This window comes from Buceros rhinoceros, unplaced genomic scaffold (genome assembly GCF_000710305.1).
Source record: "Buceros rhinoceros silvestris isolate BGI_N320 unplaced genomic scaffold, ASM71030v1 scaffold18877, whole genome shotgun sequence".
NCBI classification, from domain to species: Eukaryota; Metazoa; Chordata; class Aves; order Bucerotiformes; family Bucerotidae; genus Buceros; species Buceros rhinoceros.
This window is the reverse complement of record NW_010421846.1, coordinates 28,391-41,626: the sequence shown is the minus strand read 5'-3', so window position 1 is coordinate 41,626 and position 13,236 is coordinate 28,391. Positions and strand designations below refer to the sequence as shown.

General features: G+C 37.3%; 1 protein-coding gene across 1 annotated transcript in view; it reads left to right on the top strand.

Moving 5' to 3' along the window:
- Positions 1-13,236, top strand: part of HEATR5B (HEAT repeat containing 5B) — a gene marked incomplete at its 5' end in the record, with an annotated part of 47,295 nt that overhangs the window by 8,227 nt on the left and 25,832 nt on the right. The window contains 8 exons of the mRNA XM_010139840.1: positions 753-928; positions 2,152-2,257; positions 3,970-4,160; positions 5,710-5,869; positions 7,720-7,909; positions 9,193-9,362; positions 11,787-11,931; positions 12,773-13,012. Coding sequence (XP_010138142.1) covers positions 753-928; positions 2,152-2,257; positions 3,970-4,160; positions 5,710-5,869; positions 7,720-7,909; positions 9,193-9,362; positions 11,787-11,931; positions 12,773-13,012 — 1,378 coding nt within the window. The remainder of the gene's footprint in view (positions 1-752; positions 929-2,151; positions 2,258-3,969; positions 4,161-5,709; positions 5,870-7,719; positions 7,910-9,192; positions 9,363-11,786; positions 11,932-12,772; positions 13,013-13,236) is intronic.

Here is a 13,236-nt window from a genome sequence, read left to right as displayed (position 1 = left end):
CATGCCACCCCCCCTTTTTTTTTTTTCCTTTTTTCCCCTCTAACCTGTAAAACAGCGTCACTGTTGGTTACTGAAGCCCCATAGTGCATCACAGGATTCTGATGCTCGGTTATGTTTTATCTTTTAGTGATATGAAGGTCTCAGCAAATGTTTGCTGAACTTCTAAGAAGAATGCAGAGCTACTAGATTATAATTTTCCTTCATGATTACATAATTAAGTTAAGAAAATAAGTTTTTCTTCAGAGAAAAGAGATGATTTTTTATATTTCCTGAAAGAATGATGGGAAGTATTTTCACGATGGTAGGAATATTAGTAATTTTAGTACGGTTTCCAAAGCTTCTTGTGTTGTAGGGAATCACTACAACCAAACCTGATCTTTTAATATCCTGTATTAAAAAGCTCAAACAGAGAGTGAATGAATAACCTTTTTTGTTACACTGCTTTGTAATCAGTGATACAGAAGATACTACTAGTACCAGAATTAATCTGTTCTTCTCTAGTTTCCGTATCTTACTACCAGGACTGATAGTTCATGCGTTTACCCTGCTGTTAACTGCTTTGACCCTCTGGGATTTAGCTGACCCTGTAAATGCTAATGTTCGTATGCATGGGTGACATTGCAGTTGCACTCAGGTGTTTGTAAGCTGTTTTGTTGTTCTAAGCTAGTCATACATGTTTTGGTTATCTCTAGTTTCAAATATTATGTGTGAAGGTAAATTCAGAGGTATTCGTATTATGTGGCATTTTGCAGCTTCAGCCGAACAGCGCGTCTGGAAGTGGTGCTTTGGAACATGATCCATCTTCTATTTATTTGCGCATACCCGCTGGCGAAGCTGTGCCTGGTCCCCTTCCGTTAGGGGTATCTGTCATCGATGCATCTGTGGCTCTCTTTGGTGTGGTTTTTCCTCATGTCTCTTACAAACATAGGTTGGTTTACATCAGTGTTCAGTTTCAGAATCTAAAGCCTGGTTCTCTGGATAGTGTTATGTTTCAAGGTTTTTTTTCTTTAATTAATAATTACTTTGATATCAACCATCTTTAAATTTAGAGGTCAGTATTTGGTGTTCATTGTGTCTCAGGATTCTAGAATATGTCTGCTGAGTTTAGAAATAAGGTGATTCCTCTGTTCTACCAGTTTTGAAGTTTAGGGTTCAGAGGTGGAGACTAGATTACTCTTACCTCTTACTGCATTTAACAGTAGTACTATCTCTTCAACCAAAATTTCCTGCAAAAATGTCCATTGTAATTAACTTCAAATCATCCTGGAAAACATAGCAGTGGCATCTGTTTGTTTTCATTTTGTTACTATGAGTAAGAAAATTTGATTTATACTCAGCAAATGATTTTATGCATGATGAAAAAGAGAGAATGGAATTCAGCTTATTTTCCTTTGTGTTCCACATTACCTTTGCACAATTACAAGTTGTCAGGCCTACTTTTGTCATTCAGTTGAGCTCATTTGTCACTGAGCATGGAGTGAAAACTACTCTAAGATGCATTTCAAAGTAAAGTTACCCTATAGTGCAGTCCTGATGGAAACAGTTTTTTCCTAGCTGTCAATCTCATTTTGCAGTAAGCGCAGGATGGACTTGAGGCTTGCTTGCAGTAATTCATCTTGATTTTTCTGTTGCTAGCTATGGAAAGATTTGGCTGGGGAACTGCCAAGTAGTTATGAATGTGAATTATTCACTATGCTCCTGTCCTCGATATATTCTGAGGAGTACTCCTCCTCCTAGTAACACTTCCTGTTGTCGTTAAATGGGGGGAAGTGGGAGATTAAATGGGGAAAACTAAAGGAACAATAATAGAAATATGGAGGGTAGCATTATTGTGAATGATAGTGGAGAGGTGGTGTTTTTCCACTCTTGGCCTCCTGGCTTTCTAGTTATACAGCCAAATGTCTGAAGGTTCTTGGTCAAATATATCCTCTTGGTCTTTTCATCAAAAGATGTAGTAAACAGTTATGGATGAGCTAAAAGAACCAGCAAGGGGTCATTCAGAATAAATCTACCCTTTCTACCTTCTGCAGCCCCAGAAGGGTAAATTCTATGACTGAACTTAAGGCCTTGTTATTGTAGATGGTTTTTTTGACAGCCATGTTTGTATGTAGAAAAATTATCACTTAAGTTATGTTCTTTCCTTTGTTTTAGATTACAGATGTTGGATCACTTTGCTGAATGTGTCAAGCAGGCTAAAGGTGTTCGCCAGCAAGCTGTGCAGCTTAATATCTTTACTGCTGTTCTTAGTGCCTTGAAGGTAAAGCTTATAAACTTGTAATGGATGCCAGAGTTCAGCAGTTTGATTCATTGATTTGTATTCGATACAAAAGGCTGTTAGAATAATATTACTTAAGTTACCACTTAAATTCCCAAGTTTGACAATATCAAAATTGAATTTTTTCATATATTAGTGTGAGCTCTTGTCTGCATCTATCAGTACAGAGAACAGATGCAGTCAGTGTTCTAGAGTATTCACAGTCTTCTCTTCTTTCCTTACTTTTTCAATCCTGTAGTTTTATTTGCACTGTACTTGTGGATTTAGGTACTTTTTCATATATTCTCATAAAATCCCTTATGTCATGTATTGTGCAGATGAGGCTCATGGAATTAAAAACAAAAACAGATTTAGGTTTCTATTTGACACGTCTTTTTTTTCATCTTAAGACTCCCTTATATTGCATAGAATTTTAGATGCTTCAGTCCAGTCCTGCTGACTTCTGTTACACCTCTGTGTTCTCTAGCTACATCTGGAAAGCCAGCCTCGTGCTGTTAAGTCAGGAAGCTAGACAGCAAGTTATGAATAGTATTCCTGAGAAATACTTGGTTTCAGTGATTTGCACTGCAACAAGGCTTTGTGGAACAGTGTCTTAAGAGTGTAGGATTTTCTTTTTTCTAGTCAAATTTCTTAAGGCATTTCTATTTTTTCCCTGATGCTGATGCTCTATTTTATAGTTTCCAATTCATGAGTGTTGGACAACATCTGTCATTGTCACACTTGTTCATCTTCAGAGCGACTAAGTCCTGTGCACTGAGGAAGTTACCCTCAGAAGTACCAGCCTGTAATTAAAGTTTGGATGAGTTTCTTCTTGTGTGACTTTTGCCATACAAAAAATGGCTGCCTAGTTTAAGCTGCTTGTTACTGGGGCTCCCTGTCCTTGGTAAATGGGCAAAATACATTGGGAAAACAGCACCTCTCTTCCTTGTTTTATTCTTAGCAATGGGAACCATGTTCCTATAAATCGAAATGTAGGTTCTGATACAGGTGCGTGGAATTTCCCATGCCATGCCAAATGGCCAAAGAATTGCCAAAATTGAGCTGAAATGAAGATTTCAGAACAGAAAATGAGAATCTGCAGTAGAGCCATCAACTCCTTCCTTTATAGTACATGCAGTGTTTATACCTTACACGTGTTTAATGATTTTTACCAAAGTAAAAGACTTCTTGAAAGTTCTGGTGAAAAGAGATGTACCATTGATGAAATATGGAAGCCGAAGAAGCTGCAGAGGCAGTATTTAGTGTTTCTATTCTGTAGAATGTTCATATAAAAGGCTGTAAAATAGTTCCATGTACCTAAAGTGTCTCCAATTTTTAGAAACGTAACTGAGCTATAGTTTTCCTGTTTGACAGATGGGGCAGTTAGATTTTAACGCTTTTTTTTTTAATGGGGTACCCTGTGTAAAGCTAGCTCAGATTCAGTAGCACTAGGATGCATATAGCACTGCAATGCATTTGATAAAAAAGACTGATGCAGCAGGTCTTCCTGTATGCGAAATAGGTGAGGTGTTGGCAAACATAAGACTATGTTGTGATTTTGAGTTTTAAATATTTTCTAAATGGTATGTTTTAGGATAAATGGGCACAAATTCAAACAAAAATGCGTGGTTTTTAATTGAAGTTCTCAAGTATAGTAAAAGTGTTCTTTTATCTTCCCTTTCTCCCTTGCTTTTTTGTATTTTTTTTTCATGTAGGGTTTAGCTGAGAATAAAAGCACATTAGGACCAGAAGAAGTCCGCAAATCTGCTCTGACGCTGGTAATGGGTGCCCTTGATAATCCTAACCCTATTTTGAGATGTGCTGCAGGTGAAGCTCTTGGCAGAATGGCTCAGGTGGTTGGAGAAGCCTCTTTCATTGCTAGAATGGCTCAGTACAGTTTTGATAAGTAAGTTGGTTTTGATTCGGCAAAGGAAATAAAAATATAATTTAATGGAGTTTGAAAGATTCCTTTACTAAATACCGTATTGGTTATTCTCTTCTCTTCATGCTCCATTGCTATGATTATGTAGATAACAACAAACCTTCAAAGAGAGTCTTGTCTTTTTGATTTTTTTTTTTTCATGTGATTCTTCCAGGAATAAAAGCTGAGTTGTTAAACTACTTGCAATGTGAAATGATACTAATGAATAGTTTTTGATGAGTTACTTGTAGATGACTAAACTGCTTCAGATACATGCAGCTTACATGAAGTATGTCTGTGATACGAATTGGGTGATAATGGTTCTGTTTCATCCAAGCATCCTCTTTACATATTGATTTAACTTCTGTAATGGCCCATAATGTTTTTCCATATTCTGTTGTTAATCTCAGATCTTTAGAAAGATGTCTGGTAGATAGAACAAGACAACATTCCCCAATTTTTGGCTTAAATTTAAGTTATCAGCGTATCTTTGAATGGGAACGCACCTGCCTCAGCGCTGTAGCCCATGGTTTTTAGCTGGCCAAGCTGCATGCGCATAGCCTCAGTCCAGCTCTCCTACCTCTGGGTAATTAATTTTTTCCCCATAATTTCATCTTGTAATAAAGTACATAGTCTTTACTGTCTTTCCTTGAATATCTACTGCTGGACTATTTCTTTGGTTTCTTATTGAGGATTCAAATTGTTAATGATTGCCAGTCTTAACAGACACTGTCAGGTAGGTTTTTTTTATATTCGAGATTTGCATTTACTTTGTTCACTGCTGGCACGCTTGCCTCTCATATACAGACAACCAATAAAAAAAAAAATCCTTGTTCTAACTAGGATGTCCTTCTTTTTTCTCTTTCCATCCCCCCCCCAAGAGTTTTAATTAACAAGTTATGTATGCGACGTGCATTCAGAAGCAGAAGCATTGTGAAAAATACTCAGCAGGTCACAGCTTCATACAACTAGGTCATTCAGAATGCTATTCATTCTGGCTTAGTTTCATTAGTAAAACTCTACTTAAAAAAAAAAACTATTGGAAGAATCATAGAACTCAGCTGTAGAAGGAAACAGCTGTATTAGAAAGTTGTTCACTTGGCATTGCAGTGGAAGACATAGCTGTGGATTCCTTGGGAATTACTCAATGTGTTGTCGTTTTTCCATTCTTGATTCCTTTTCACTGCAGTGATCTAACAATGACTTCTCTGATTATTAAATTAGTCTGCTGTGGAACATGGAGTAACACTAGATGCTTTTCCTGTATTCTTTCACTTCCAAAAGTCATCTTTGTCTAAAATGTCAAGTTCTGACCAGGAAGAATGAAAATGTCTATTAATACCTTTTTTTCTTTTTTTCCCCACTACCTTATGTAATCTGGTTTAATAGCAAGATAGATTAAATACATTTTTTGTTCTTTTGTTAAGGCTTCTCGAGATCTTATAAGGTGGCTTGAAAAATTCTTAGTCATTTGCACTGTTCTTGAAGAGTTCTTTGTAACAAACTTCATTTCCTTTCATTTAAACATTGTTAGGTTAAAATCTGCTCGAGATGTTGTATCGAGAACAGGCCATTCTTTGGCTCTGGGCTGTCTTCATCGGTATGTGGGTGGAATAGGTTCTGGACAGCACCTGAAAACTAGTGTCAGTATTCTCTTGGCTTTGGCACAAGATGGAACGTCTCCTGAAGTCCAGGTAAAAAACCACAATCACCACAAAACTACCTCAAAATGTTCAGGATTGAAATTCAAAGTTAAGTTACCTGTTCAAGCGCTCTTTAATAGAGATTGTCACATGTATGCCAAACCATATGGATGTAGCATGTGCCAGGGAGTGTGAAAGTGGACTTTCCTTGTAAACTTACAGTACAGAATCCCAAATATGCAGTGCAGTTAAAATGTAATTTTACTGTTAGTTAGGGAGATGGAAGCAGTCGTGTTAATTGAGACTGACAAGTGTCTGCTTGTCAGCTCTGACAGACTGATTCACCGTGAACATATTCCTAAATGACTGTAATTGTAAAGCAAAACGTATAGTTCATATAATCATTACATCATTACTTCATACTCACAGATTGAGACATTGAAGCCCTCAGTAACTCCGCAGAATCCTACTTCCACCTTGGTTTAAATAGTTAACTTGATAGAACATGTGCTTATTTCATTTCCTTTCCTCAGGGAGATAAAAAAGAAAATAAAAATAATCAAGCTTATCATTTGAGAAAAAAAGCCTAGTTTTGTTTGGAGATAATATTTTAGTTTCTTTTAAATTTCCTTAGTTTATGTAAGGTGAGATGAAGTTCAGTAACTTGCATATGTAATCTCATGTATGAGTAAGTGATTTTGAGGCATATAATTGTGTACCATTCATTTAAAAAACAAAATGGGAAGTGTGGAGAAAAAAAAAAGTGAAGAGTGAAGGGGAAGCCTAGGTGGGACTTGCATACCTACCTTATTTTCTGTTGAGGGTACAACACCAGGCCGTGGTGAAAAGCTAAGCTTTTAAACCTCATCCTTCACTAGATCACTGTGGGCACACAGAAACTGTCTGGGAATGTGAGTAATGGAAATTTGCAGGAGTGAGAGGACAAGCTGTAATATGCTGCGATGTGGTTAGGACTGTAGGAGGAGTTATCTGATTGCTACTGCTAATGGCTTTTGGGTTGCATCAGGGAGGATTAAAAAGGAGCAATTTTAAAGGTAGGTTTTCCAGCTCATTCCTGAGTCTAGCTTTGTAACCATGATAACTTAGTCTTTTCAGTGCAATTGCCTCATGTCTTTAATGGAAGACAATTCTGAAATAACATCATTTACCAGGATATTATAGAGAGATAACTAATGCTTTCAGGTCCGTAAGAGGAATTTATTTTCCTATGAAATGCCAGTGACCAAAAAGACAGTGGTCTTGCCCACTTCTTGATGTGACAATTACAATGAATTATTTTGCTCTTTTGTTATTTATTTATTTTGCAAAAGAAACAGGTTGATCTTTCACCATTTTTTTGTCATCCTACAGCACACTGACTATGAACACCGCTGCTTTCTTCTCTTGCACCCCATACTAAGAAAATTATTACAAAATGCACCTGGACCTTTTAAAACATGTCAAAGGCATTTCTCGCTAAGGACTTTGTCATCTGCCCATTTCAGACTCTGTATTTACAGTGGAATGTTTCTCTCTCTTGTCTTGTCACTCTTCTTTTTTCCTTTTTTTTTAAAGTGAGTGTGCTGTTTTTGTTTGTATTTTTCTTCCTCAAAGTCCTTAACCATTTTTTGCTCAATTTCTTTGTCATATTCATTATCACTAAGACTGCTGATAGCCAAAGAGTATTCTAGAGATATTTAAGCTCCCAGGTGAAAGCTTGAGATTCTGAGACCTTTAGACACTTCTTGAGTCAGAGAAGCTAACTAGACGTGAACAGAGCTAGGCTCAGTACACATACAAAATAGTTTAAATTTCCTAAACGTATTACTGGAAAAAATAACATTTAATACAAAAAAAATTACATTTAATACCAAAAAAATATTCCTTTGTTTTTTTGATAGACCTGGTCTCTTCATTCACTCGCATTGATAGTAGATTCTAGTGGACCAATGTACCGTGGATACGTGGAGCCAACGCTGTCTCTGGTTCTTACACTGCTCTTAACTGTTCCACCATCCCATACGGAAGTACATCAATGCTTAGGCCGGTGTCTTGGAGCTATAATAACTACTGTTGGGCCTGAACTGCAAGGTTAGTGGGAATTTGAAGAGCAAACAGAAAATCTAACTTGTATAAAGATATCGCAATCTTAAATGAAAGAAAATAAAATTTTGTTTGTTGCAGGTGGGAGGGGAGTGGAGGTGCAGGGAAATGTTGATAAATTCAGTTAGTCCTGCAGGCAACCTTACTTCTAATCCTGCTTCTGACTGCTTGGGGCTTTTTTGACGGCAGTTTGAGATTTGTATAAGAAAGTTGCAGTGGTGCGTGGTGTTCTGGCTAATGGCAAATTTGCATAGTAGGTAAAAGATGAAAAACACTCTTGCGTATTTTTCCACACACATTTTTGTGTATAGGTGGAGCAAGAGGCAAGATACTTAATCCACTCTTTCAGCACGTGTCAATTTTATTTTTATCTTATGACAGGAGCTTAAATTTGATATAATTGGTAATATTATAAGCTATAACTCATTTCCACGCATTCTTTATATTCTTAGGTCACTGTACCTTACTATAGAGAATAAGATCTTGTCATGCCTAACACTACCTGAAATTCTGTGTCTTGGATGGCAAAAACATGGATTTGTAACTTTAACTGGGATTTTTAGGAATATTTATAGGATGATCTTTGATGAAATGCCAGAGAGCCACTAGTGAAATTTTAACTCTAAATGCTGGACTTAAATTTCTGGGTATGAAAAATTTTTAGATGGTTCAATTGAACTTGTGTATCTGCTTGCTGTGTGTTTAAAACTTTGATCTGGAGTTAACTGCTAAAATGAACAACAACTTAGGTAAGAATCTTCTGCAGATTTCATTTTTCTGTAATTAAAGATGTTTTTGTAAAACTGATGCAGGTTAATTCTTGAAATTTTTCAAATTAAATACTGCTCTTTTGAATGTTCGTCCTCTTAAAGCCATGCAACCCATCTAATGTAGCCAACTAAAATTAACTGCATGTCTATGCTAGCTTAAATGTTATCTGCCATTTTAGTAAATGGTTCAGTGCATGAAATGTTGCCCATATGTATAGAACGCAAGGGACTTTGAAAATCTAAATTCAGATAATTCTACTGGTTTGATGTCCTGGAAAGATGATATCAAAATATTTCTGACTGAAAGTCATAGATCCAAAATTTCATTTGGACATTGTTTTACGGAGCTAAAAAAAAGATATTGAAACCCTGCAGTGTTTCTTTGAGGTTGTGTAGATACTAATCTGTGGTGAGAATTAAAAGTGGCATGTTAGTGTGAACTAAGTCTACAATTTCATGCAAAATTTTTGCTATGTTAAGGATATTGTATTATATCATTAGGTAATGGAGCCACAATTTCAACAATCCGTTCTTCCTGTTTGGTGGGATGTGCAATCACACAAGACCATTCAGACTCCCTTGTTCAGGCAGCTGCCATATCCTGCCTTCAGCAGCTTCATATGTTTGCACCACGGCATGTCAACCTGTCCAGTCTGGTTCCCAGTCTCTGTGTGAGTACAAAATGCATTCGTTTTGTTCCTCTAAGTTTAATGTCTGTGCTTAGCAGGGGACAGGAGAAGTACTTAGCAAGATGTCAAGGATACCCATATGTAATAAGCAAGTCACATTTGCAAAAACTCTGGAGTGCAATCAAAGGATTTGTGTCCCCAAGCCATTTTAGATCTTTCCAGGATGCTGCCCAAATTGAAGTCACAGGGTCTTAATTCTCTGTCAATGTGTATATAATTTATATAAAATATGACTGAGTAAAAATGCTGAAATGCTTTGCTTCCTCCAACTGATTGCATGCACGAAGAGAAGTGAGTGAGGTGGGAAAAGGTAGGATACTTGTTTTACTACCGTCAGCATAGTAGATACTGGCATTGAAATTTCTGTGCTGCTGTTAGTGTTGCTTTCTCCCCCATTAGTGTTCTATCGACAATGCCTGGTATAAGCTTGGAAGTGAGGCAGAGGCAGAAAGCCAAAGGTACCAAATACAACTATAAGAGGAAAGGTGTTGTATGTGGGTATGCGTTTTAGTGTGGGGTTTGATTGGGGTTTTTTTAATGACTATTACTGTTTTTAAAAATATTTTTTAGAGGATTCTGCTGTTCAATACTGAGAAATCTGAAAAGCTTCTCCCTAATGTCTTTTGGGTGTTCTGCAAGGTTCTTTGTGTCATTCTTTGTGAAACTGGTGGTTCTGTGTTACCTGAAGGAGTGTAATCCTACTCACATGAACACGGGATCTCTTTCTTCATTTGCCATCCAGGCTTTCCCTAGGGCATCCTCGCATTGTTACGTGCTTTCCCTCCCTGCACTGATCCTTGCTTCTTCCACCGCACCACCCCACCCTACCTCCACCCCCCGACTCCTACTCTGGAGTATTCCTGGGAGTGCAGTGTGTTCCCAGAATATCTCACTTGGCCTTTCGCAAAATTTTGCATGAAAGGGGTGCAAAGTATCCAGAATTAGGTAGGCCCTTTTGTGTGAATACTGTGTAAAACATGTCAAACCACCCTATAGCACTTTACTCTGGTAAGTACCAGTAAGCAATATTACAGACAATGAAGCTCATACAGGAATGATTGTTGGTGTTTTGAAAACTTTTCCCAGGGTTTTCTGCTGTCTTTTTCCTGTTCCTTTATGTTCCTCTGCTAAACAAACGTTAGTTTCTTTCTCTTTTCTCATATTCCTTACTTCCACGTCATACTTCTTTTGACAAGTTTTCCTCTGAATTGTCTTGTGTATTTATATATACTGCAGATACGCAGATATGTAGGCAAGGTCTGCCTTACCCGCTCCATCAGCAAACTCTTCATTGCTTTCTAACTCACTTTTGAATGGAGTTAATGCTGAGTATCAAAATTAAACTACGCAGTTCCACAATCAAATTTCATTTCTTCTTCCTGCATTGGCTTCATAGCCAGTAGTTGTTTGTTTTGAAACTTAAACTAGGGAATACTCTTTCCATTAATTAAATCCCCCAAATGCTCCCTGTTTTAGTTCCGTTAAAACAACCTCAGTGTGATATTTAGAGATTCTTTAAAGTCTGCTTTTTTTTTTTCCAGGACTAAAATCTTGTATATTCATATGTGGAATAAAGATCTACTGATAAAATGTTTTATAAAGTCTACAACCCTTTCATTTAGGAAAGCAATTTCCATCCACATAATAACCAAATACTGGGAAAGCAAATGTGTATTTATTTTACTAAAAACAAATTCCAGGGGGTAAATAAAGAACCAGAGATTCTTAAAGAGCACTTTTCATTTCTTCCACTGTAGAAAAACATACAGTTCTCTGTGTAGCTGCTTCCTCTCAGGAAAATAAGGACCATGCACAGTTCTTCTGTAGGAAAACATATTTGCTTGTACTTGAGGTGATTTGAAAGGAATTACAGGCCAGTTGTTGTTGGTAAGCAAAGAAATCTGAAGCTATCTTACTGAGAGGCACATATAACAGAATTTATAGCATAAGTTTTTATAAGTTTAAAACCAAAGTTTTTATGATATCTCTCATATGTGGTGCACATGATAATGGCTTTTTCTTTAAAAGAGTGTAATTTGCAGCTGTAGCAGAACATGAGGTTGAGCAGTACTGCAGAGTGTAACAGATTGGAAGGTGTAATTAATCAAAATCATGGTGGCACAGTAGTTCCAATACTTAAGCTCATATCTCTTTAACCAGATAACAGCTGTCAGGTCTGTGTATGTCAGATTTGTTTTCATATTCGTACTGTATAAAAACTGCTTACTTCTGAACTTTCAGGATCTTGCAAAGAACTTGGTACCCAGCAGCATACCCACGGGTATATATTTGAAAAGCAGAATGCAGAAAAAGCAGAAGAAACGAAGAAAAGTAGTCCTTAGCAGCACCAATGTATTGATATGAAAGTACAGCGGTTCACTCACCTATAATGGTTCTGATTTTTAGGTTCATTTGTGCAGCTCCCACTTGCTGCTTCGCCGGGCTGCAGTTGCATGTTTAAGACAGCTCGCTCAGAGGGAAGCAGCAGAAGTATGTGAATATGCCATGAGCTTAGCGAAAAATGCTGGAGACAAAGAAAACAGTGTTGTCAGTAAGTATTTCTTTCATATGGCCTTTTTAAACTGTTGAGTAGACATATAGTAGACAGTAGCCTGTGTGTGGTTTGCCTTCAGAGAGGGAGGAAAAAAATCCCAAGTCCCAGCCCCCTGAATGGGAAAAAACCCTAAACCCGTCTCTTCCAGCTCCAGTAACTTCTGGCCACATCCCTGCTTTCCTCTTAACTTTTTGAAAGTTCAGTCTCAAACTTTTCTGCCCTATTAAGACTGGCAATCCAATAGGGAACGCGTTGTATGTACAGTGGAAACATCTTTACAGGTTTTTTTCTGGTATTTTAGGTCTTGCTCTTTTGAAAATTGCCTTAGTTGTATGGTGTTTGATTGAGAGATCTGGTTGTGTTATATGCTGTTAGCAGCATGTCTGCAAAGCCTGTGGAATTTGCTGCTTGGTGCAATTCTTAGATGTATCATTTTGTGCTGAAAATAGGCTCAAAAGTGTTGATCAGCACATTCTTCATACAAACATAGAATCTTGAGCTTACTTCTATTAAATCACACCATTTATGTCTGTCTCTGGAAAGATTCTTTACAGTCCAGGGCTATTAGGGTTTTTTGTTTGTTTTTTTGTGTGGGGTTTTTTTTTTTTTTGAAAGTATTACTAGAGGGTGTTACTTGCCTGGCAGAACATAAATTAATGTAAATTGCTCTATTCAGATTTTTCTGGTGTTAATTTAGAAGCAATTCAGTAGCATCTTGGTGCATCGCTGCCTGAACTATACACATAAAAATACACAATGTCCATTTTCTAGTCTGTTATTCCAAATTTTAAAACTGAGCTACTGATTTCAGAAAAAATTTTTCATTATCACTTTGCAGATATTAATCCTTTTGCACCAGGAGCTGGTTCTCGGCGCGATGCTCATTCCCGGCATCAGGGGGTTAATATAACAGAAACGGGCCTTGAAGGTGTCCTTTTTGGAATGTTGGATCGGGAGACTGATCGGAAGTTGTGCTCAGATATCCACGATACTCTGGGACATATGCTTTCTTCGCTGGCAGTAGAAAACCTTTCTCACTGGCTAATGCTTTGTAAGGATGTCCTTGCAGCTTCCAGCGGTAAGTGTGATAGAGTGTTTGTATAAATCACGGCATGTCCTTCATATTGGCATCTTCTGGCAATATTTGTTTGGAGCTTGTCCTTTATCTTAGCTCAGCTGTACCTTACATTGTATACAGAACTTTGATTATAGTGCATTAAAACTTCTTTAGAAAGAAGAAATCATCAACGTTATGTTAAGTTTCATAATATTGCTTTTAAGATTAAATAGTTCCCTTCAAGC